The following is a 23,967-nucleotide window of genomic DNA, read 5'->3' on the forward strand; positions in this document are numbered from 1 at the left end:
TTTTTAAGAAATCCACTTTCTCATCATTTCTTATAGCACAATAGAATTCCATTAGATTCATATACCACAGCTTGTTCAGCCATTCCCTAATGGATGGGAATTACCTCAATTCCATCTGTTTACAACCACAAAAAGGCTGCTGTAAATATTTTTGTACATGAAGGTCCTTTCTCCTGCTTTTAATGACCTCTTTGGGATATAGACTTAGTAGTGGTATTCCTGGATCAAAGGGTATACACTATGCACAATTTGATTGCCTTTTGGGTATAGTTCCAAATTACTCTCCAGAATGGTGGGTTCAGTTCACAACTATACCAACAATCCATTAGTGTCTCAATGTCCCATATCTCCTCCAATGTTCTCCTTTTCTGTCACATTAACCAATCTGATAGGTGTGAAGTGATACCTCAAAGTTGTTTTAACTTGCGTTTCTCTAACCAATGGTGATTTAGAGCATTTTTTCATATGACTATATAGAGCTTTAATTTCTTCATCTGAAAACTCCTTCCTCATATCCTTTGACCATTTGTCAATTGGGAAATGACTTGTATTCTTCCAAATTTGACTCTGTTCTTGATGTATTTTAGAAATGAGGCCTTTACAATACCACTTCTAGGGTTATATATCAAAGAGATCTTACAAGTGGGGAGAGGACCCATATTGATCTTTTTTTGTGCTGGCAAAGAACTGGAAATCAAGGCGATGCCCATCAATTGGGGAATGGCTAAACAAGTTGTGGTATATGAATGTAACAGAATATTATTGTGCTATAAGAAATGAGAAGCAGATGGACTTTATCATAACCTGGAGAGGCTTATATAAACTGATGCTGAGTGAGGAGAGAAGAATCAGGAGAACTTTATACACAATCACAGACACATCATATCTGTGATGACTAACTTTGACAGATTGGGCTCCTCTCAGTAACACAAGGTTATGAGACAACTCCAAAAGACTCATGATGGGATGGGAAGTCCCCATGCAGAAAAAGAACTACAAAGTCTGAATGTAGATTGAAGCAAATTGCTTGTTCTCTCTTATATGTTTTGTTTTGTTTCATTCCTTTCTCATTGTTGAAAATTTTTCTTTACAACATGATTAATGTTTAATATGAAGGTATTTGTAAAACATATCAGATGGCATGCCACCAAGGGGTAAGGAGAGGTGGAAAAATTTCAAACTCAAGGGATTGTGGAACTGACTGTTGTAAACTAAAAGTAAATAAATAAATTTATATAAAAATGAGACCTTTATCAGAAACATTTCTTGTAATACTTGTTTCCCATCTTTCTGCTTTTCTACTAATCTTGGTTGTGTTGATTTTGTTCATGCAAAGACTTTTTTAAATTTAATGTCATCAAATTATCCATTTTGCACTTCATAATGTTCTCTATTTTTTCCTTTGGTAACAATTTTTTTTTCCTTCTCCATATATCTGACAGGTAAAATATTCCTTACACTCCTAATTTGCTTATGGTGTCATCCTTTATGTCTAAATCATGTACCCATTTTGACTTTACCTTGCTATATAGTATAAGATGTTGGTCTATGTCTAGTTTTTGCCATACGATTTTGCAGTTTTTCCCAACAGTTTTTGTCAAATAGTGAATTCTTACCCTAGAAGCTGGATTCTTTGGGTTTATCAAACAGTAGATTACTATAGTCATTGACTATTAGGTCTTGTATATCTAATCTATTCCAGTGATCCATCACTATTTTTGTCAGTACCAAATAGTTTTGATGATTGATGCTTTATGATATCATTTTAGATCTGATATGGCTAGGCTACCTTCCTTTGCTTTGGTTTTTCATTAATTCCCTTGATATTCTGGACATTTTATACTTCTAGATGAATTTTGATATTTTTTTCTAGCTCTATAGAATAATTTTTGGTAGTTTGATTGGTATGGCACTGAATAAGTAAATTAATTGAGGTAAAATAATCATTTTTGTTATATGAGTTCTGCCTACCATTGAGCAATTGATATCTTCCCAGTCATATAGATATGACTTAATTTGCATAAGTATTTTGTAATTGTGTTCATATAGTTCCTGGGTTTGTCTTGGCAAGTAAACTCCCTAATATTTTATATTGTTTATAGCTATTTTAAATGGATTTTCTCTATCTTTCCTTCCTGAGCTTTGCTGGTAATATATAGAAAAGCTGATGGTTTATGTTGATTTATTTTATATCCTGCAACTTTGCTAAAATTGTTAATTACTTCAAGTAGCTTTTTAGTTCTCTCCCTAGGATTCTCTAAGTATACCATCATATCATATGCAAAGGGTGACAGATTCCTTTCCTCATTGCCTATTACAATTGCTTCAATTTCTTTTTCTTCTCATTGCTATAGCTAATTCTTCTACTACTATATTAAATAATAGTGGTGATAATGGGAATCCTTGCTTCTCTCCTGATCTTACTGGGAAGACTTCTAGCTTATCCTCATTACATATAATGCTTGCTGATGATTTTAAATAGATACTTCTTATCATTTTGATGAAAACTCTGTTAATCCTTATACTCTCTAGTGTTTTTTTTTTAATAGGAATGGGTCAAAATTTGTTCAAAAGCTTTTCTTTTGCATCTATTGAGATAATTATATGATTTCTGTTGGTTTTGTTATTTATATGGTCAATTATGCTATTAGTTTTCCTAATATTTAATCAGCCATGCATTCCTAGTATAAATCCCACCTGGCCAGAGTGTATTATCCTAGTAAAAAATTGCTGTAATCTCTTTGCTAATATTTTATTTAAAATGTTTGCATCAATAATCTTTAGGGAAACTGGTCTATAATTTTCTTTCTCTGTTTTGGCTCTTCCTGGTTTAGTTATCAGCACATAAAAGAATCTGGTAAAACTCTTTCACCTATTTATCCAAATAGTTTATATATTAATTGTTCTTTAAATATTTCATTGAATTCACTTGTAAATCCATGTGGTCATGGAAATTTTTTTCTTAGTGAGTTCACTGATGGCTTCTTCAATACTTTTTTTCCCCTAATATGAGGTTATTTAAACATTTTATTTCCTGTCCTGTTAATCTGGGAAATTTGTATTTTTGAAAACATTCATCCATTTTTAGACTGTTAGACTTATTGGCATACAGTTAGGCAAAACAGATTTTGATGATTTTTTCATTTCCTCTTCCTCAGTGTCAAATTCACCCTTTCCATTTTTAATAATGGTAATTTGGTTTTCTTTATTTTTTTAAACAAATTAACTAAAAGTTTATCTGCTTTGTTATTTTTTATTCATAATACCAGATCTTAGTTTTATTTATGAGTTCAATTGTTTTCTTGCTTTCAGTTTTATTAATCTTTCCTTTGATTTTCAGAATTTGTAATTTGGTATTTGGGGATTTTGTTCTTTTTCTAAGTTTTTAAATTGCATAATAAATTCATTGATCTCTACTTTCTGTATTTTACTCATGTAAGCATTTGTAGATATGAAATCTCCCTTATGTACTGCTTTGGCTCCATCTGATAAATTTTGGTATGTTGTCCCATTATTGTAATTCTATTTGATGAAATTATTGATTATTTCTATGATTTGCCATTTGATTCATTCATTCTTTAATGTTACATTATTTAGTTTCCAACTAACATTTTCTCTATAGTTCCCTGGCCCTTTATTTCACATAATTTTTATTGTGTGACCTAAAAAGGATGCATTTAATATTTCTGCCTTTCTGCATTGGCTTGTGAGGTTTTTATGCCACAATACATGGCTAATTTTTGTGTAGGTGCCATGTACTGCTGAGGAAAAAATACATTCCTTTCAATCCCTGTTCAATTTTCTCCAGAGGTCTACCATATCTAATTTTTCTAAAATTTTATTCACCTCCTTAACTTCTTTCTTATTTATTTTGTGGTTAGATTTATCTAGTTCTGAGAGGGAGAGGTTAAGGTCCCTCACTAGTATAGTTTTACCATTTGTTCCTGTAACTCATTTAACTTCTACTCTAAGAATTTGCATGCTATACTACTTGGTGCATATATGTTTAGTATTGATATGACTTCATTATTTTGGTCCCTTTTAGCAAGATGTAGTTTCCTTCCTTGTCTCCTCTAATTAGATATATTTTTGCTTTTCCTTTGTCTGAGATCAGGATTGCTACCCCTGCTTTTTATACTTCAGCTGAATCACAATATAACCAGCCTTTAACTTTTACTCTGTGTGTATATCTCTGCTTCAAATGTGTTTCTTGCAAAATATTGTAGGATTATGGCTTTTAATCAATTGTCTGTTTTTGCTTTATGGAACAGTTCATCCCATTCACATTCATAGTTATGCTTATTAATTATGTATTTCCTTCTATCCTCTCCCCTCCCCATTTTATATTTTTCTCTCTAATTTTACCCTGTTCCTCCTCACCAGTGTTTTGCTTCCAACCACCACTTCCCTACTCTGCCCTCCTTTCTATCAGTGCACCCTCCCTTTTTTCCCCCTTTCCCTTTCTTACTTTTGCCCTTCCTTCTTTCAACACCCCTCTTTTATTTGCCCTTTCCCCTCCTACTTCCCTATAGAGTAAGATAGATTTCTCTACCCAAATGATGGTGAATGCTATTCCCTCTTTGAGCACAAACCTATGAGAGTAAAGTTCAAGCATTGCTCAGTCACTCTTTTTTTCCCTTTACTGTCATAGATCTTTAATGGCTCTTCATGTGATATAATTTACTCCATTCTACCTCCCTATTTCCTCTTCTCCCAGTATAATCCTTTTCTTTTTTTACCCTGTAATTATTTTTTTTTTATGACAACAAAGTTAACTAATACCCACAACCTCTGTCTAAGCATACTCCTTCAAATTACCCTAATAGAGTTCTTAAGGGTTACAAGTAGCATTTTCCCATGCAGGGATATAAAAAGTTTAACTTTGTTGAGTACCATGTTGTTGCTGGGTTGTTTTTTTTCTTCCCTGTCTACCTTTTTATGTTTCTCTTGAGTGTTGTATTTGAAGATCAAGTTGTCTATTCAGTTCTGTTCTTTTCATCAGGAATGATTGAATGTTCTTTTTTTTTTTACTGAATATCCATTTTCCTCCCTGAAAGATTATGTATTTCCTCCCTTCAGTTTTGCTGGGTAGCTTGGTAGAGATTCAAACTCTTTTGCCTTCCAGAATGTCATATTCCAAGTCGTCCAATCCTTTAATGTAGAAGTTACTAGGTTCTATGTAATTCTGACTTTAGCTCCTAGCTATTTAAATTGTTTCTTTCTTGTTGCTTACAGCATTTTCTCCTTGACCTGATAGTTCTGGAATTTGGGTACAACATTCATAGGAGTTTTTACTTTGGGCTTTCTTTCAGGTAATGATTAGATTCTTTCAATGATTATTTTACCCTCTGGATTTAGGATATTAGGGCAATTTTCCTTGATAATTTCTTGAAGGATGCTGTCCAGGTTCTTCTTCTTCTTTTTTTTAATCATGGCTTTCAGGTAGTTGAATAATTCTTTTTTTTTTTTTTTGCTTTTTTTTTTGAGGGGCAATTGGGGTTAAGTGATTTGCCCAAGATCACATTGCTAGTAAGTGTAAGGTATCTGAGGCCCGATTTGAACTCAGGTCCTCCTGACTCCAGAGTTGATGCTCTGTTCACTACATCACCTAGCCATCTTCAATAATTCTGAAATTATCTCTCATGTACCTGTTTTCAAGGTCAGTTGTTTCCAATGAGACACTTTACATTTTTTTTCTGATTTCTGATGCCTCATAAAGTCATTACTTTTCACTTGCCCAATTCTAATTATTAAGGAAATTTTTTCACTTAGCTCTTGTACCTTCTTTTCCATTTGGCAATTCTACTTTTAAAGGAATTATTTTCCTCAGGGGATCTTTTCCCCCTTTTGGCCAATTCTATTTTTCAAAGAGTTGTTTTTCTGTTTCCTTTTCAAAACTGTTGACTTTTTTATAGTTGTCTTGCATAATTCTCATTTCTTTTCCTAATTTTTTCTTCTACTTCTCTTATTTGATTAAGTCCTTTCTAAGGTGTTTTAAAAGAACTTTTGGGGCTTGAGACCAATTAATATTTTTTTCCCTTTGAGGCTTCACATATAGCCATGTTGATATTGTTGTGCTCTTCTGAGTTTGTGTTTGGATTTTCCCTGTCACCATAGCAGGCTTTCTACAAGTGTCCTTTTTTGGTTTTTGTTCATTTTTCAAAGTTGAGCTCTGCTCCTGGGGTAGAGAGGACACTGTTCCATGCTTCTTGCACCAGGGGGATAGGAGCATGATCACAGACTATCTGTCCTGAGGTCTTTGGAGCTGGCAGTTTGCCCACTGCGCTAGGGTGGCTCAATGTAGTTGCACCTGTTGTGCTGGGGGTTGCAGGCCTGGCAGTTTTCCTAGTACACAGAGGGTGGAGGCCTCATAGCTAGCCTACTGTAGCATCGGCCAACTGAGTTAGTACCATGGGACCTCAGGTGCTGATTTGTGCTTTGTCTAAGGGCCTCTCACTGTCTTGCCTGGACAACACCTATGCTAGACTCTGTTCCCCTTTTACCTAAGTGAGGCAGACCCTGCCTGAAGTCCTTCTAAATTATCTTGGGCTGGAAAAAATTGTTTCACTCAACCTTTTTGTGCTTGCTTTCTATCACTCCTGAATTCTTTTAGAGGTTTGATTTAATATTATTTCTGAGGGAAACCGGGGAGATTTCAGGCAATTTCCTGGCTTTTCTCCATCTAGAGGTTCTTTATTCTTTAATAAAAGTTGCTGCAATGACGTTGACAATGATTTTCAAATTTCACTGGCACTTAGTGGTAATTGTAGTGACATCCAAGGTCTTTCTTTAAAGAACCAGAATTCTTAAAGTTATTTTAAAAATTGTGACATTTGTTTTGAAAAGTTAGGGAGAAAAATACAAAAATCCAAAGTAGTTGGATGCCTCAGTAACAAATAAGATTTTATGTAGAAATCAGCTTGTTAGACAATTCAGAAAAATCTAGTACAAGATTTTTTGGGAAGCTTATGTTAACATTAATTATGAAAAAAATATTTGCTGGCTGCAAAAGAATGCATATTTTCACCAAATAAAGTAAGTATTAAACATTGTATTAGCAGTACTTGTTTTTGTTTTGTGTCATTTAAAGCTGTGAAAACTAGACAAGTCATTTAACTTCTCTGAACCTCAGTTTCCTAACCTTCAAAATGAGGAAATTATACTTAGTGGTCTCTAAAGACCCATCTGTAACAAAAACGCATTTTTAGCTGTTCACAATTTGCTGACTTTTCCAGACATACTTCATATTGTTGTTGTTTAGGCATTCTCACTTCATGACCCCATGGACTATAGCACACCAGGACCTTCTATCTTCCACTATTGTACATGGGGTTTTCTTGGCAAAGATTGTGGAGTGGTTTGCTGTTTTCTTCTCCATTGCATCACTTTTGTCATCTCTCCACAAGCACTGTCCATCTTGAGTAATCCTGAATGTCACAGTTCTTAGTTTCATTGAACTGTGAAAGCCCATCTACCACAAGTCAGTGATTCAACAAAATCTCATATTACTCTCCTTTGAATGTTGTCTGTTCCTCTCTTCATCCACTTGCTTCTTCTCACTCATGATATTTCTTATTCTATCTCCATTCCTTCCTTCCCCTCAGGTCTAGAATATTCTCCAAACTCACCTATGCCTTTGAAAATCCCTAGTTTTCTTCAAATTTCAACTCAAATGCTACCTCTTATATCCCCACCCCACAACCTATAGCAGTTTCCCCCTCCAAAAAAAAATTACTTTGTAAGAAAGATAGATAGATTGATAGATAGATAGATTTGTGTATGGATAGATACTATTTCCTTAAATGTTTACTTTGCTAGAGTGTTATTTCCTGAAAGGCAAAAACATTATATTTTTACTTTATATATAAAACCTAGGACAGTGACTGACATACAGTACTATTAAATAAATACTTATTCGATTGATTTTTCCTGAGCATAATTATGAAAAGACTCACCCAGGTAGAAGGTCCATCCTCTATGGGATTATAGGAAGGGGATTGAGGTGGGAGTTAGGTGGCCTAAATTATAATTTTTCTCATTCAGTCCTGTGAATTTAGGCAAGTACCAGCCTCTCTATGGCTTAGAATTCTCTATTTATAAAATGAGGAAAAGTGAAACTAGATGGTATTTAAATGTTTCTTCGAGCTCTAATATTTAATGAATTTAGGAAAAATAAAAATTTGAGTCAAACCTCCAGAAAATATAGTTGCATAATAGCAAACATCTGGGTTTTTGGAACATTGGCACAAATTTTTTTTTTCTGCATGTTTACCATGTAAACAGAGCTTTAGGTTGTGTTCACATGTCTTGTAAGGTACCTCTTTATATCTGAAATGTTATTTTCTTTTCTCAATTTGGTTCCTAAACAAGCATATTAACATAATTTGTCCCATTCTCCTGTTCTTTGTCTCAAGAGGTCATAAGACCTTGAACATCAACTTCCAGCAGTAATATTTACTGTATGATTAGGGCTCCTTAATAATAAAGCGAAATCACTCCCAGTGGCACATAACATAAAGAAAGGTAGGTGGGTGGCTAAAGCCAGGGTTATCTAGTCTTGAAATATTCACTTTCTTACATACTGTGGTTATTTCATTGAACATTTCAATTACACAGTCAATCTGGAAGAAATGCCTTTAAATACAATTCTATTTCTTGTATGAAGTAAAGTTCAACATGCCACAGCATGCTATTTTCTCTTATTTACACATGGTAATTAGACTGATTAATGATAGATTGTTTAATTACATTTCTGGGGCCACTTTGAGAGTGTCCAGCAAAGGCAAGCCAAGATTGGAGAATAAAATTGCTCACATCATTTGAATTATTTATAACGATTTCTCTGAAAGCAGTTAGGCTTCATTTCTGTGGCTTGCCTTTGTTGTCTAGATTAAGGTTTATTAATTATTTGAATGAACATTCCATTAAGCTTGAGCAATAAGTGGTAACAACACACAGCCAAGTGAGAGTCCTTACTCTTCGCCATTCATAAACATGATATGAAAGTTAAGGGTAAAGGAGATGCTTGCATTTCATAAAACCAGAGGTTGGGATCTGATAGTGATCTTAGAGGATAACTTGTTCTGTCCCCTTATTTTGCAATTTTGGAAACTGGGGCCCAGAGATTTTAAATAACTTAAGTAGAATCACACAGATAGTAGATGAGAGGGGTGAGATTAGAACTGGAAACTTTCCAATACACCAAGTTGCCACTGAAAGATATAAGGGTATGATTCATGCACAACTTTAAGAAATTAGGGTAAAACATTTCTCATAAAGATAATTCAGCTTTGAAATTATGCATCAGTGCTTCTTTATATAAGTAGATTATAATGATTCTGTTTCATTACTGAATCTGCCCACCTGAAGTTTATATCAAGTTAATTAAAACAGTTCATAGTTATAAAAGAATTAGATATGTAATCATTTATATATCATAGAGATTGTCCATGCATGTGACACATCTAAGTACACTGGTTGCTAGTTTTATTAGCCACTTAATCAGAAACTAAAGTGGAACTAAGACACAAACATATTATATTTAATAAACTCTCTGAGCCCTGCTCTGCACTCAATACTGTGCTGGATGCTATTAAGTACACATTACAGTCCATTGTTTCAACATATGTAAATCATTAATTCCACGAGCATTTCACTATATTGGTGAAAGGAAAGCATTGATCAGTTTGATCACTAAATTTACTTCTAGCTCTGAAATTATATCATTCTACTGTTTGCCTAATGCTGACTTAGTCAATGAGGGAGTACGTAAAAGAAATGGAAACCATGGCGCCAGTCCTTCAAAAGTTTACATTTTAGTTTGATATATTCTTATTTTCCTACTGAGCCACATTTAATATTTGAACTTTTGTTGTCCTCCCTCCCCCCAAAAAGGCTCTTTAATTTTACTACTTCATTAATAATAAGAGTGCTTTATATATGGATGCAAAGTACTTTCCTGTCCTAAGAAAGGTCCTAGATTTGAATTCAGATGATGTAGGTTTAGATCACTCCTCTTCCAACTAGTAACTAAAACCCTGGGAAATCTTGACATCTCTAGAACTTTATTGATAAAATTTATGTATTGGACCAGATGATCTCTGAGGTCCCTTTTGAAGTCTTCATCCTATTGAATACTAATTGCCTCCCTTGACTGTTATATAGGTAGGGCACTAGTATCATACCCATTGAATAGATGCTGAAGCTGAGGTCTGAGGTTATTAAATTATTTACTCATTACATAACTGATAACTATCAAAGCAAGGAGTCATACTAACATTTTCTGGGCATCTAGACTAGGGTTCTCTCTAATATACCATGCTGGCCTTCTATTCATTTTTTCATTACAAATTTCATTATTATATCTGAGTACCATAGATTTAGACCTAGAAAACATAATCTTTTGGGCCAATCAATTACATATATGTGTGTATGTCTATGTATATGTGTATAAAACCAGGAAATGAAGGACTCAGAAGTTAAGGAACTTGCCCCTAGGAAAACTGTCAATAGAACAGCCAGGAAACAAGATCGATTTTTTTCAGTAATCTTGTACTATGTCAAGAATTTTCAAGAGTTCCTTCTTGCCTCCTTGCAGGAGGCTAGAGAGTGATAGGTATTATACTAGGTATAATATTATTTGTCAGAAGAATAGTGTTAGATGTGGCAGGAATAGTGATACATCTATTTTTTTATTTATTATAGGTGGATGTTTTAAAACTCATTCTTCATTAAGGTCTCCAGTGTTATAAAACAAACAAAAAGAATATGAGATACAAATCAGCATGAACACAATAAGTGATTTTTTTTTGCTTTTTGGAGGGGGGAGGGTATGACAATTGGGGTTAAGTGACTTGCCCAAGATCAAAAGGCTAGTAACTGTTAAGTGCCTAAGGTCACATTTGAACTCAGGTCCTCCGGACTCCAGGGCCAGTGTTCTATTCACTGTGCTACCTAGCTGATCCAATAAGTAAGATATTCATCAATTTTTGATAATTTATTTTTGATCACATTCTTTAATTACATATATACTTTAATTCTTATAAATCATAGTAGGTTAAGAAGTATGTATGAAATTCTGTGCAGGCTGACAGGATGCTGGCTCTAGCCAGCCTGTCCATTAGCTGATCTCCCTAGTTTTTGCACAGATGAACTCTAGCAGAGCCCAGATAACAGTCTAAGGTCCTCATTTCTACTAAAAGCAAAGCTGTACTTTATAGGTCATAGTGACAGTTGGTCATCTAGGACTGGAAAACTTCTACACCCTGAGTGTTGCATTCCTGTCAAAGTTCCCTGTTCTTGACACAGGATCACTTTCTGTGATGACAACAGAAAGTCCCCAAAACCCTGACCAATAGGTTTCATTTCTGATGTTCCTCATCTGTGCCTATAAGAATGCCCCAGACTCTGTTCTGGGTCTCTGACTACTGAGGAATCATCGACCTCATTTGTTGGCAATTAGTAGTCTTGCTAATAAATTGTTCATGCTGGGAGTTATTTGCCTCAGTTTCCCTTATTCACAGACTTTTATTGTCACAAATATACAATTTCTTCTGAATTTAAAAACGTAGTTGTCTTGGATGATTACATGAAACTTGTAATTGTAGACCAAAAAAATCAAAGAATTAACCTGGGCAACTAAGGAAAGGAAAAACTTACTATCTCAGGCCTAGAAGGAGGGGGAAGAACTAGAAGCAATCTTGCTCTGAAGTTTTAGAAACCTTTCTGGAGACACAATAGCATTATCCCATTCTATGTAGATCCTTTTTTCAGGGACAACCTAGCATTATTTTTTTTATTAGATGTGGATTTCTCTTGAGCCTCTTATCATCTGTCTAAGCAAAGCCTCAATCTAGGTACCTAGAAATGTAGGTAAGGACCCTTGGATGAGGACCATTGTATAGCTAATACTGCACCTCAGGTTGTCTCAAATGTTCCCCAGTTGAAACAGCTCATGTTTTGTACAGGGCTTTAAATTTTAAAGACATCTTACTCTTCTGTGAGTTAAGATAAAATAGGTTAGTGAAGAAACTCAGAGAAATGAGGTAACTTGCCTGAAAATGAGGTGAAGTGACCTGAAATGAGGTGAGGAATGCCATAGATAATGCTCATGCCCCCTGCTCTTTTCACTATACAACTGAAAATTTTATGAGAGCTTAGAAAAGTACCTGGGAACCTGGAACAGAACCAGCCCATTAGATGAATTAACCTTGTACTGTATCCCATAGAGCCAGCAGGAATCAATCTACCAACTACTGCAATTCTAGCTCTGTTGTCACTGATGAAAGAGAAGACATTTGTCACTGAGGAGACATTATTACATGTAGAGTTAGTCTATGTTCAACAGTAAAAAAAAAAAATAGAAATTTAACAACCATATGGCAAATTTTAACAATAATTTGAGATTTTCTTGATGCTGTACCCATTTTCCTGCATTGTCTGTGAAACCTCCCATCTCCATCTCACTTGGTAGGTATTCTGTCACCCTGTCTAATGAATTATGTCCCCCCCCATGACAATGGTCCAATGATTTACTATAGTTGAAGATGAAAGAGTTGCTATCACTTATGTCAGTATCTGATGGAGGAGGCAGGGTGAGGTCATGGGAAAAAAAAAGACATTGTATTATTTTTTCACACTTAGTGCTGGACATTGATCTATGTTTAAACATACCTGTCTGTTGTCTTCCATTCTGTTTTATTTTGTAACCTTTAATATCCTTGACTCTTTTTGTGACAAAAAAGGGGAGGGTTGATATTAACATAACAACAATAGCCATGTCAGTTTTTTTTTAATATAGATACAAGATGTTGAAATAGAAGAATCATTAAAATCATACCTAGAAATTACATTGTCCCTGTTATTTTATCATAATTTACATAATTCTCATTGTCATTTAAATTACATTGTCAGTGTTTTCACTTTGAAGTAAAAATCCCACCAGCTAAATATGTCCAGTTCACATTGTACGCGCCTCGTATTGTTTAGGAGGCACATTGCTAACTTTTATGTGTGATAATTGAAGTCTACAATTTTATTAGACTTTTTAGAGATGAGAGATAAAACTTTCACGGTTCGGTTCTGTTCTTTGTATCATGTTAATTGACCCCCAGAATTTTTTAACTTTTAAAAGCTGGAGCAGTAGGAAACAGAAGAGAAGGAGACAGGGACGGATGAGAGACAAGGAGAGAGAAGTAGGGTGAAAGATAAGAGACATACAGAGGCAGAGATAAGGAAGGGAGGTGGGGCGAGAGAGAGATGGGAGATGAAACGGGTCAGGATGGGAAAGGAGGAGAGGGAGATGAAGAGAGAGTGGGAGAAGAAAAGGAAAGAGTCAGACACAGAGACAGAGAAAGAGAGTGGGGTGGAATAGGAGGGGAGAGAAAGCCAGAGATCTACTGGAAAGGAGGCAGGAAGGAACTCTTTAAAAATAATATATCCCTTTCTGGTGAGCGTGAAGGCTTCCCTAGGAAAGCTAAGTAAACAAGCTGACTACACCTCAAGTTGTGATCTCATCCCGCACTGGAGTTTTGGAACTTGCTGTTCAGAGGCTTGTAAAGGATACTGCTGCCGCTGCAGGTAGCACGCTCTGCTGTGCAGTGAAAGATTCCAACTCCCCCATAGAGCCCTGCCTTGGGTACTGAGCATGCCCAGTGTTTTACCTATAGTGACAGCTGGGAAAGAGAAAGGGGAAATAGGAAGAAAGGGGGGGGGGGGGGCAGCAGGATGGCCGAGAGAGAAGAATGAACCATTGAGAACATCAATAATGACTTTTTTTTAAATGTTGTGTACTTGTTGGGAGGACGGTTTGGTAGAATAGTTGCACTCTGAGACAACATTTTGAAATACTGGGGAGACTTCAGTTGCCCCATCCCACCCCACCCCCAACTTAAAAAAAAATATTCCCTGTCTGCCTTCCCTGGGTCCGAAGCGCCTTCTCTTTCAGTTGTGAACTTCTTCGATCGCTTTGGAGATCTGGGAGGAATGGAGACTTTAGGGTACCCAGGGGCTGACCTTTTGCAGGCAAGAAATGGCTAAAGGAATTAGATGTAGGAGTCAAATTCCCTTTGGAAACTGACTTATAAATATATGCTAATTATATTCAAAGATACACAGGTTAATGGCGGGTAGCTTAACTCTCATAAAGGGGACGTGTGGGGGATGGGGAGGGAAGGGGTCTGCTGCTTGTAGAAATGACAGCTTATTTGAGTCCAAGTAACGAAGAGAATCCGGGGGCCCCTGATCTTTTAAACTCACGCTTAGCTCTTCCCGGGTGCTTTACAAAGCAGTAGTAGCAGCAGGAGCAACAGAAGCAGTAAATGGACCCCAAAGCAGACACCGGGAGAAATGCGTCCTGGCTTCTCCAAAGGCTTTGTCGCCTGGTCCTGACCCTGTTCGAATCCAACATATCTTCTAGCCTCAATCACAAAAAAGATCACAGTCAACCCTCAGGGTGGGGATGGTATTCGTAGGGCAAGAACTGTTCTTGTATCCTTTTGCTGCCTTGGCCGAGCCCCGCGCGAGAGGCGGCCGCGTGTTCCACGCGGGAATCTCCAACCGCCCGCTCCTTGCCCAGAGCCCAGACACCGAGTTCCAGCAGTGTCTTGATCGCTTCTGGCAGTGAATTCGAGACATATACCCAGGAAGAGAACCCCGGGCAGAGCTCGCTCCATCCAGCAGGCTTCTCCATGCATACCGGTCTTGTTTCCTTTCCTCAGGCTCCCACCACAGTCCTCCTTCCAGAGAGTCCCCCCAAGCGCTCGCTTTCTTTCAGTTTCAGCCTTCACCTCCTTCCTCCTCACAGACCCCTGGGGGGGAAAGTGCTGCCATTGGCCAGGTCGCTTCCGGCAGCCTGTTAGAGAGGAGGAAGGTGGGAGAAGCCTGGAGCAGAAAGGCGGAGGGAGGAAAGGAGAGAGGGAAGGAAGGAGGAGGGCAAGGGCTGTTCCATCAGCTCGGGCAAATTGCAAGAGCTGCCCTAAGTGTGAGAGGTAGGGAGCCGCGGCTAGCGGGCTCTCTGGCAGTCACCAAACTATTTCGCCCCTTGCTACCATCGGCAGAAGCTCGCTCTCCTCTTCAGCAAATAGAAACAATCTCAGGATAGGCTCCAACCTGACTTTTTTCCCTCCCTCTCCTCCTCTTCCTTCTCCTCCTCCCCTCCCCCGCTCCTTTTGCCTCCTGGCATCGGATCTCTGATTCTACTGCAGCCTGAATCTTGCAAACAGCACGGCTGTCGGTGTGGGGGCTGCCGTCTGCTTAGCAGCGGGGAGCATTGGCAGCCCCGGGTCGTGCCCTGGGCAAAGGAAAGGAGAGAAACTTGCAGCATCGCCAGACTGAGCCCACCGCCATCCCGTCCCCCGGGACCTCCTTCACCCAGTGGGGGTTGCCTCTTCTCAGCGGTGGCAATAACAAGGTCGGGGAGGGAAAAGTTCCTCCTACTGTCCTACTGTCGTTGCCTCCCATTTGGAGGAGGCGCAGTGGCTTTGCTCCCTCGGAAGTGGGGATTGTTTTGAATCCAGCTAGTGGAGGAGTCCGGAGCCCAGGGAAGTCACCATCCACAAGCCTCGGAGGGGCTCTGCCTAACACGCCAGAGGACACCCTGAGCCCATCTCGATTTGCCTAGGAGCCCAAGACTTTGCGACGCACTTTGCAGCCCGAGCTGCAACTGATTTGATTCTCTTCAGTTTTTTCCTTGGTTTTGGACTAAAATCTGCTTGGCCCGGCAGCCTAAGAAGAGCTCCGGAGTGATATTGGGAGCATTACGCTGCCCCCTCCCCATCTCCTCCCATTTCTCCTCCTCCCCCCATCTTCCACTTCTCTCCCTGGTACGTGAAATCAGATCCAAATAAAAAGGGGACTTAACACCGCTGTGATTGTGTTCTGCAGTCCTCCTCCTTCCTTGCCCCCTTCTTCCCACCCCTCCTTCCTCAGTCAGTCCCGAAGCCTAAAGGAGGAAGCTCTGGAAGAATAAATTCGGGGGGAGGGCGAAGGGGAGGTGTTCGCGTTATGGCGAGGTTAAGGAAAACCGAGCTGGCCACAGCTGGAGTTGTGTTACTTTGCCACTTTTTAATGGACGGGTTTCGGTATGCAGAAGGGGAGACCGTAAATCAAACCAATGGTAAGATGCGTTTTTACTTCTCCATTGTGCATGTGCGATGCAGACCTCTTTTCTTTTCCTTTTTTTTTTTTTTTTTTCTTTGGGGAAATTAAGGTTTTTTGTTGGGGGGGGGGGGCAAACTTCAGTTCCAGGCTGAAAGGGGAGTAGTTGGGCAAGGGTAGTTTTGTGGGGGACAGGGTTGACTGTTTCGGAAATGTTTCTGAGAACCCCACCTGGGTGTCTGGGGGCAGCTACTCACAGGAGTACGTTTAGCCCAGGGCCAATGGGCCTGTGGGCTTAACGCCCCCTTCTTTCCCGGATAACCCAGGATTGGCTCTGTCCCTAAGATGTACTATCATTTGACGCCTGCTTCGTCTTCTTAACTACCACCTGAGAGACTTTGAGCTGGGGTGGAAAGGGAGGGTGTATAGATCTCCACTATGAGATTGTCAAAAAGAAAACAGGTCCCACTGGTCTTGTCATGTTAGACGCTTCATGCTCTCCAGCCCTCCCCTGGATTGTCACACCCTCCCCAGGATGAGACTCTGGGCTGGGAACAACTAAAGGGTGATTGTGTCTGTAGAGGCAAACCTCCTCAATCCATTGTCCAGTCCTGACTAATTTAGCAGCGAGCCTGGACTTGTGGCGGTTTCCTTCTGTGTCTCCAGGATGGCTCCTTGACTGACTGACTCCACCTGCCATCCCCACCTCTATCCACTAGGTGTTTGACCACCTTCCTCCTCCCGATGCTGCTGCTGCTTTTTTTTTTTTTTTTAACTGGCAGAGCTTTCAGTCAGAGGGGTACGTCCTGCCGGTTAAGGCAGAACTGGTGGTGTTTGCTCCACTAGCTGACCCACCAGTCCAGACTGGACCAGTCTGACCTGATTCCTTCATGATACCATTTGCTGTTCCAGTCTACTCCAGGCACCTGTGAGGTTTTACCATAGACCAATATCTAGCTCCTGAGTCAATGACCAGTTGCCTAGGAACACGGGCACCCAACCAAATTTCTGCAAATATTGCCCTTTGGTCACAGAGGGGAGAAGGGATGTCTTGGTTAAAGGATTTGGTAACTAATTTTTAAGCCAAGATCATCTGAGAAATACAGTAGAGCAAAGCAACAATAGACTGTGTCACTAGCATGCCATTACCATATTGTTTGTTGGAATCACAGGGGGAAAGTTGGTGCATGTTGAAGAACTCAGTTATTTATGATGTTGTGCCAAACCAAGAGGTATTAAGGTGATTATTTGATGGTGATTTAGTTTGGTGAGGCAAGGTGGAGCTGTGTGTGACTGCCCAGTAGAGGGTCTGGTATGTTCCCATGGTAGATGGCAAGGTGATTTCTATGAAAGCTTTGTCAGTCACATTCCCCTCTATAGTAGAAGTATGCCTTTTTCTATTACTTAAGTTTTAAAAGGGATGTACAGGTGTTTAACCTGGGACCTCTCTAATCTCTCTTTATTATTTTGCTAAGAATCAACAAGTTAAAGGACATTTCTGTGTACAGTATCTCTCTTTTAGAAGGCACTTAATAAATGTTCATTGATTGACACTTTATGGTGGGCCTTTATTCTATGAAGTAGATTGCTCAGTATATTGTAGATTTGTACTCTCCGAACACATGGGTGGTTGTTTCTTGACTGATGGGTGAAGTGACTTGATCACTGCTTGTTGCTGATTCATAATTCCCTGGTAACAAATTCCATCATTTCAATAAACTTGGTTTCCACTCATGGTATAGTGGAAGACTCGTGGAAAGAACACTGGACTTACAATTGAGGGAACTGGTTTTAATCTTGTCTCTGCCATTGGGTGTGACCTTGGGCACTGGTTTGACTTTTGCCATTGCCACTATGTGTCACTTCTGTGGCCTCAGTTTCCTCATTAGTAAAAATCAGGAGGTGGGATGAGATTGTTTCTAGAACTCCAACCCAGAATTCTGTAATGATTTCCATTTTGATTAAAACAGTGCAACAAACTATAGGCTGTATATGTATTAAACATATAAGGAAATAATTTATCAGTCCTCAAGCACTAGGGGTAAAATTCAAACTCAACAGATCAAGGAATATTTCTGGAGTTCCTTAACTTAGAAGAATTTCCTTAGCTTTACATGAAGAAAAACAGTTGGCGGTTAATAAATTTAAAAAGTCAAAATACAAGATAGGACAGTAGATATTAACTTTTTCTTTTCTTGCTGATAATTCTTATTTTCACAAATATTTTACTTCTGAAAATCATATGTATGGTGCAATTTAAAAATATTTAGTCTAAGTTCTCAAACTGAGGGTGCAATTCATTCCATTCTGACTGGCCAGAGAATGAATTAGAGGAATGCTTCATTTGAGAAGATAGGGAATACTGGCACTAGCTGCTAGAAGAAAACCTACAAAGTTTGATTGTGGGCAGGGAGAGTGAGGGCCTCAACAGCTTACAAGCCTGTAGACTCAAGGGAGGGTGCATTTAAAAAATGAAGGCAGATTTGCTCTGCCTGTTTCTTGAAGTGAAGAGAGAAGTACTACCTAAAAGCTGTGATTTACACCAGGAAATCTTTGAAGTAATTCATTAAAGAACAAATATCCATCACATATATGACAATTTTCAATAGGGCACTAAATAATAAAGTAATACAATATGTTTAATGGCATTTCATATGAGAAGGAACAGATATTTTACTCAGTAAAATTAGCATAGGATCCCTGCCCCCTTCCAAAAAACAAAAACAAGGGGAAAACGAGGCTTTTTAAAAAGTTTAGGTCAAGATTAGATATTCAGCTATTTCAAGTTTGGTTTTGGAAACTACAGGTATTTGTCCAATACCTTTGACATTTTATTAAAAACAATAAGCTACCTTATAAAAATTATACTTTACAAGGAGAGGTGGGGAGAGTACCTGATTTCTTAGGGAGACATTTTTAGCAAATACTATTGTAGTTGAATTTATAGCCACTAGAGGGCAGAGAAGTTGTTAATTTCTGTGATAGAAGAACCTTGTTCTTTTCCAAATCTTTCAGATTAATTGTCCTGAGCTGTTTTCTCCTTATCTAGTTGTATGGAACTCCATCTTGCCACCTATAAAAGAGTGACTATGTAGGGGAGGAGAAGTTCTCCATTCTTCATATTTTTGTAAATTAAATTAATCATTTGGATATAAAATTTTGTGAAATCCAATCCCGTAAACTGGAACAAATTCTTTCTCAGAAACTAATGGGACAATAAAGGTGCTCTGTTGGCTAAGAAGGTTTATTAATTGCATCACTGACATAAGAAATCTTAAAATGTTACTTTATAAAATCACCTTTCTGTGTTATTTAGATATTTATTGTACTGATTTTTCTTGGGCTGAAGAGTTGTAGAGTACATATATATGTGTGTGTATATATATATATGTATATAATAAAAATGTATATATACATACAAACCCAAAATTATTTTGTGTATGCCTCTGAATCAAAGCAGTTGCTGAATGCTAATATTTAGAGGAGAGTCTAAGATTAATTTCTACCCTGAATGTTTATTCAAGCATTTACTGTATCGATGGTTTGCTCTTATTTTGTATGGTGGTTGCTACTTGAAATGATAAGAGACATGTCTATATGCATGGTTTAAAGGGGTATTATGAAGTATAAAAGCATGATGCAATAACTCAGAGGAAGCTTTACATGAAATGCAGAAATAAGAAGAAATAAGAACATTGTGAATAGCTTGAGAAATGTTTCTTGCTCCTTGTGCATTATGCTTTGTATGTTTCAGTCAACTCTGAAAACAGTAACAAGAATGGTGAGGAATCACAGGCCCTGGCCATAGAAAACTTTGCATCAAGGCCATGTTCTGGTTTTAAGTACTGTACCTAGCAACCTTCATCAGCAAAGCATTCGCGCCTATTTGTGTTGTTCTGATCCCCATTTCTCTTAAGTCAATTCTGTCTTTCTCCCCTTGCCCTTCAGTCTTTTATTTCTATTTTCATTTGAAGTAAATATGTGGTTTGAAAAATTTCTCCCTGGTAGAGTATTTGTTCTGAAAGCACCCCAGCTGACACATGCAAGAGTATTACAAGCCTTTAACTCCTTATGCATCTACAACTGGACAAAGGTTGAGGGGGTGCCATTTTGGGGGGGGGAGAAGATCGTATAAAAAGGGAGCTTGTAGTGATTTAATGACTAAGTTTATGGTCTTTGGTTATTGGATGACAGCTGAATTAATTAAAATGATTTTTGACAGGTAGCTACACTCAAAAGTCTGCTTACTGATTTGAGAGCTCAGAGATGAAGGATCTTACTTTATTTAAGGAAGAGATAAAAATTAGGTTAGAGGTTATATGAGGGTGGATTAGAAACTGAATGTCTTTAAGGAAATCTACATTTCAGTTAAGTTTTATCTTCAGAAACTCTTGCAGAGTGAAGTATGCTTACAAATAGCATAAAGATGGAAAATACCCAGTTAACTAGGCAAGCAGAATGCAGGAGGAAGAGATATTTTGCTTTGGGGAAATTATGACTTCATAACAGGATTAAAAAAAAATCTTAACCTTCTACAGGTATAAATTTAAATGTTTAAAAATTTTACTCTCCACAAAAATGTTTCACATTTTAGAGGTGGCATGTTTCTTGAGATAAGTCAAAAAATTAAGATTTGTGAGCATAAATTCTAATTCCTTTTCTGCTATCAATGTTACCTTGGGTGACTTACTTAATGTCACTCTTATATCTCTATTTTCTAGTGTGTTAACATATGAGGAAACAGTTTGAAAAACATTCAATACTGTATACCGTATTATTAAATAAGTTTTCATCTAAAAACCAGGTTACCTTGTGGATTACTTTTTTTTTTTTTTTAAGGAGGGAATTTCTTAGGAATCACTAGTCCCAAGTACTTTAAAATGCTAGAAGTCATCTAGAAAACAAAATTAAGCCACTAGCTGTAGTCTTCATTGATCATTCCAGACAAATGGATATACAGTTTGTCAGGGGGAACTCCTGAGAATACATTTCTTATTTTGATGTCTATTGCCTGGAAGGGTCATTATTCGAAATGGAACCTAGTTTCATATTCTCCTGTTGTTATTTTCAGGGAAAATACTATCTCTGTGTTAAATTCCACTGAAATACCTGAGGATTATTAATATATTTATCTCCAGGCTTCTCATCATCTAATCTGAATCCATTAATATTTCTTCACAGATATCCTTTTGCAAGATGTTAGGCCTCTTTTGCCCCAACCCTCCATATGAGGACTGTACGATCCTAGTAGAACATAAGATCTCTTAGGGCAAGGACTTCAATTTGTAATTTTGTATGCCTAAGTGCCTAGCAATGTGTTGAACATAGTGAGTGCTAAACAAATGTGTATTGAATTGAATTTTAGGCTCATCTTTGCTTCCTTTGGAATCTCCCAAAAAAGGAATCTCCTGAGATAACACAGTGGAGATTTTATGTGAATGAAGCTGTCAGTATAAAAATGATAGTTAGGCTAGGGAGTAATGCTTTTATTGATATAGAAGATTCTTCCCTTTGGTTGTCTCATACAATTTATTTGTTGTTTAACAAGAGAAGAATAATACTTTTTTGGAAATGAGCTGTCAAAGGCCAAATTTTTTTTTTCTTTGAAACCTAAGGTAACGTTTATTTCTTTCCCTCCCCACCCCCATTTTTTTTCTTTCTCTGCCTCTGTGTGTTTCTGTCTCTATGTGTTTCTCCATGTATCTCTTTGTCTCTGTCTCTTTCTTCTCTTTCCCCAGTTCTTTTTGTTTATCTCTCTTTTTATCTTATATATTCTTACTTTCTCTCCCCTAGGGTTTAGAGTCATGAGTTTCAGAGTAGTGGAGTTCCAGTCCTTCAAAGCTGTATTTGGAGTCATGCTTAAGGGGCATGCCTTGGGATATTTTTTTTTTCATTCAATCCTAGACAACCATTTTACTTGGTCAAAGGCTTTTTGTTATTTTGCCCAAATTAGCATTAACAAAAAAGCATTAGACTTGGAGGCAAAAAACCTGAGCACTTGGTAACTATGTGACTTTCATTAGTACATATCTACTATACTCCTGGGTTATGGCTGCCTGCCCTAGTCTATGCTTCATTGACTGAATAAATTTATAAACTGAGATTTAAATGTATAAAGTTCACCAAGAAAGGCGACCTCAGAGTCTGGAAGCCTGGGATTCAAGTGTCCCCTCTTTCACATTCTGTCTCTGGGATTCTGGACAAGCCATTTCATTTCTTAGTGCCTTCAGGACCCTTGAGTTGCAGAACAGTTGCTGATCTGCATCTACAGAGGGCCTTTTCTCCTAGGTGTGGATGCCCTACCCTCCCCTGCCACAAAAGGCTGGGCTACAAAGCAACCTTTCTTTCATTTGACTTCATGATCACTCTGTTCTTCAGTCTCTTCTCATAATGACTACACTTGTCCTTACACTGGCTCTGATTAATTAGTACTTCAAGAGATGGGAAAAAGTTGGCATCCTGAAAAAGTTTTTATTGTAATTCAGCCATTCTTAGTCACTGAGTTACAAAAAAAGGATTATCAAATATTTACATTAGTTTGCTAATTTACAAATTAACTACTTTCACCCCTACTTAAAGTCTGCTTTGCACTGTGGGTAGAGAGAGAGTCAGGTCTAGAGGCAAGAAGACGTACATTCACTTGGCCTGACATTCTCCTCTAACATAGTCTGTGTCAACGGCATTGGTAGTTCCCTATGTCAATGACATTACATTGCTAAATTAAAACTCCCCTCTCTACCTTCACTGTTAACAACTCAACTTGGAATGTCTTGTTCTAACCTCAGTGGAGAGTTTTTGGGGTATGATTTCCTCTGTTCTAAGACCTTGTTGAAGAGAAGTGGTGGTGGGGGGGAAGGAGGGAGAGAATGTGGAGAGAAAGTGGCAAGGTGGAGGGAGGAAGGAACATGAAGGGGGAGGGGGACAGGGAGGATGAAGGAGAGGGAAAGGAATAGGGAGAGATAGAGAGAGAAAGGGGAGAGACACAGAAAGAGAGACAGAGAGACAGAGGAAGAGAGAGAGAGAAGGAATGAGAGAGAGGAAGAGGGAGAAGGAAGAAACCCAAAAAAGTTAACCTATCAAAATTATTAAACAAACCATTTCCCCCAAGGTCAGAGAGTCAGTAAATAGTATAACTAGGACTCAAAGTCAGGTCTTCTCATTCCAAAATCAGTCATTATTTCAGTCTAATCACTAAGGTTCTCCTAGCCCTAGATTTTTCTGCTTTTTCAATTGCCCTTTTGTTTAAATTGACCTGGTTAACTAATAAACTTTAATGAACATTGTCACCTTGGACACATTTGACAACTCTGGATCCCTATGGGCACAGTTGGAAGTAAGGTTAGACAACAGAGGCATTCTATTGTATTGCAGGCCAATGTCTTCAAAAATAACAAAAAAATTCATCCTGTTCTAATAGATCATGGATTATACACGACTTTGTTTTGATATTCTTGTTGTTTTTAGCATAATGTTTTGTACTGGCAAGATCATGTCAAATGTAGATTTGTATCTGTTATGATTCAATGCTTTTCTTCAAATGTATATTACAGTCATTTAGAGTGTTTTGTTTCTCGTGTTCAGCTAAATATTTACGCAATATGCTTCACATCTATTGCTACTTAGCTAAATTGTAATGTTATTGAATACAGTGACCACAAGTAGAGATTCTGATACACTATGTTAATATGATAGGTCTTGTTGGGAAACAGCAATATATTCTGTCTTTGATATTTGCTCATGGTTGGTCTTTAGTAGTGATGTATGTGTCTGTATTTGTCTTATCTCCCTCATTGAAATGTAAGCAACTAGTGACCTCAGAATGTCTTTTTGTTTACATGATGCAAAACTCTCAGAGCACAGAATCTGGTGCTG

The 23,967-nt window shown here is 37.9% G+C and overlaps 1 protein-coding gene across 2 annotated transcripts in view; it reads left to right on the forward strand.

Moving 5' to 3' along the window:
* Window positions 1-15,065: 15,065 nt before the first annotated feature.
* The window catches only part of PLXDC2 (plexin domain containing 2), a 503,758-nt gene continuing 494,856 nt past the window's right edge, over window positions 15,066-23,967 (forward strand). Inside the window, exon 1 of one of the 2 annotated variants that reach the window (XM_069086276.1) lies at window positions 15,066-16,114. In XM_069086276.1, coding sequence (XP_068942377.1) covers window positions 16,003-16,114 — 112 coding nt within the window. In that variant the 5' untranslated portion in view covers window positions 15,066-16,002. The remainder of the gene's footprint in view (window positions 16,115-23,967) is intronic. The other variant, XM_069086277.1, reaches the window with a different exon arrangement.

This window comes from Petaurus breviceps, unplaced genomic scaffold, assembly GCF_028583685.1.
Source record: "Petaurus breviceps papuanus isolate PSGF00001 unplaced genomic scaffold, PetGlider_PUasm1.0 178, whole genome shotgun sequence".
NCBI lineage: Eukaryota > Metazoa > Chordata > Mammalia > Diprotodontia > Petauridae > Petaurus > Petaurus breviceps.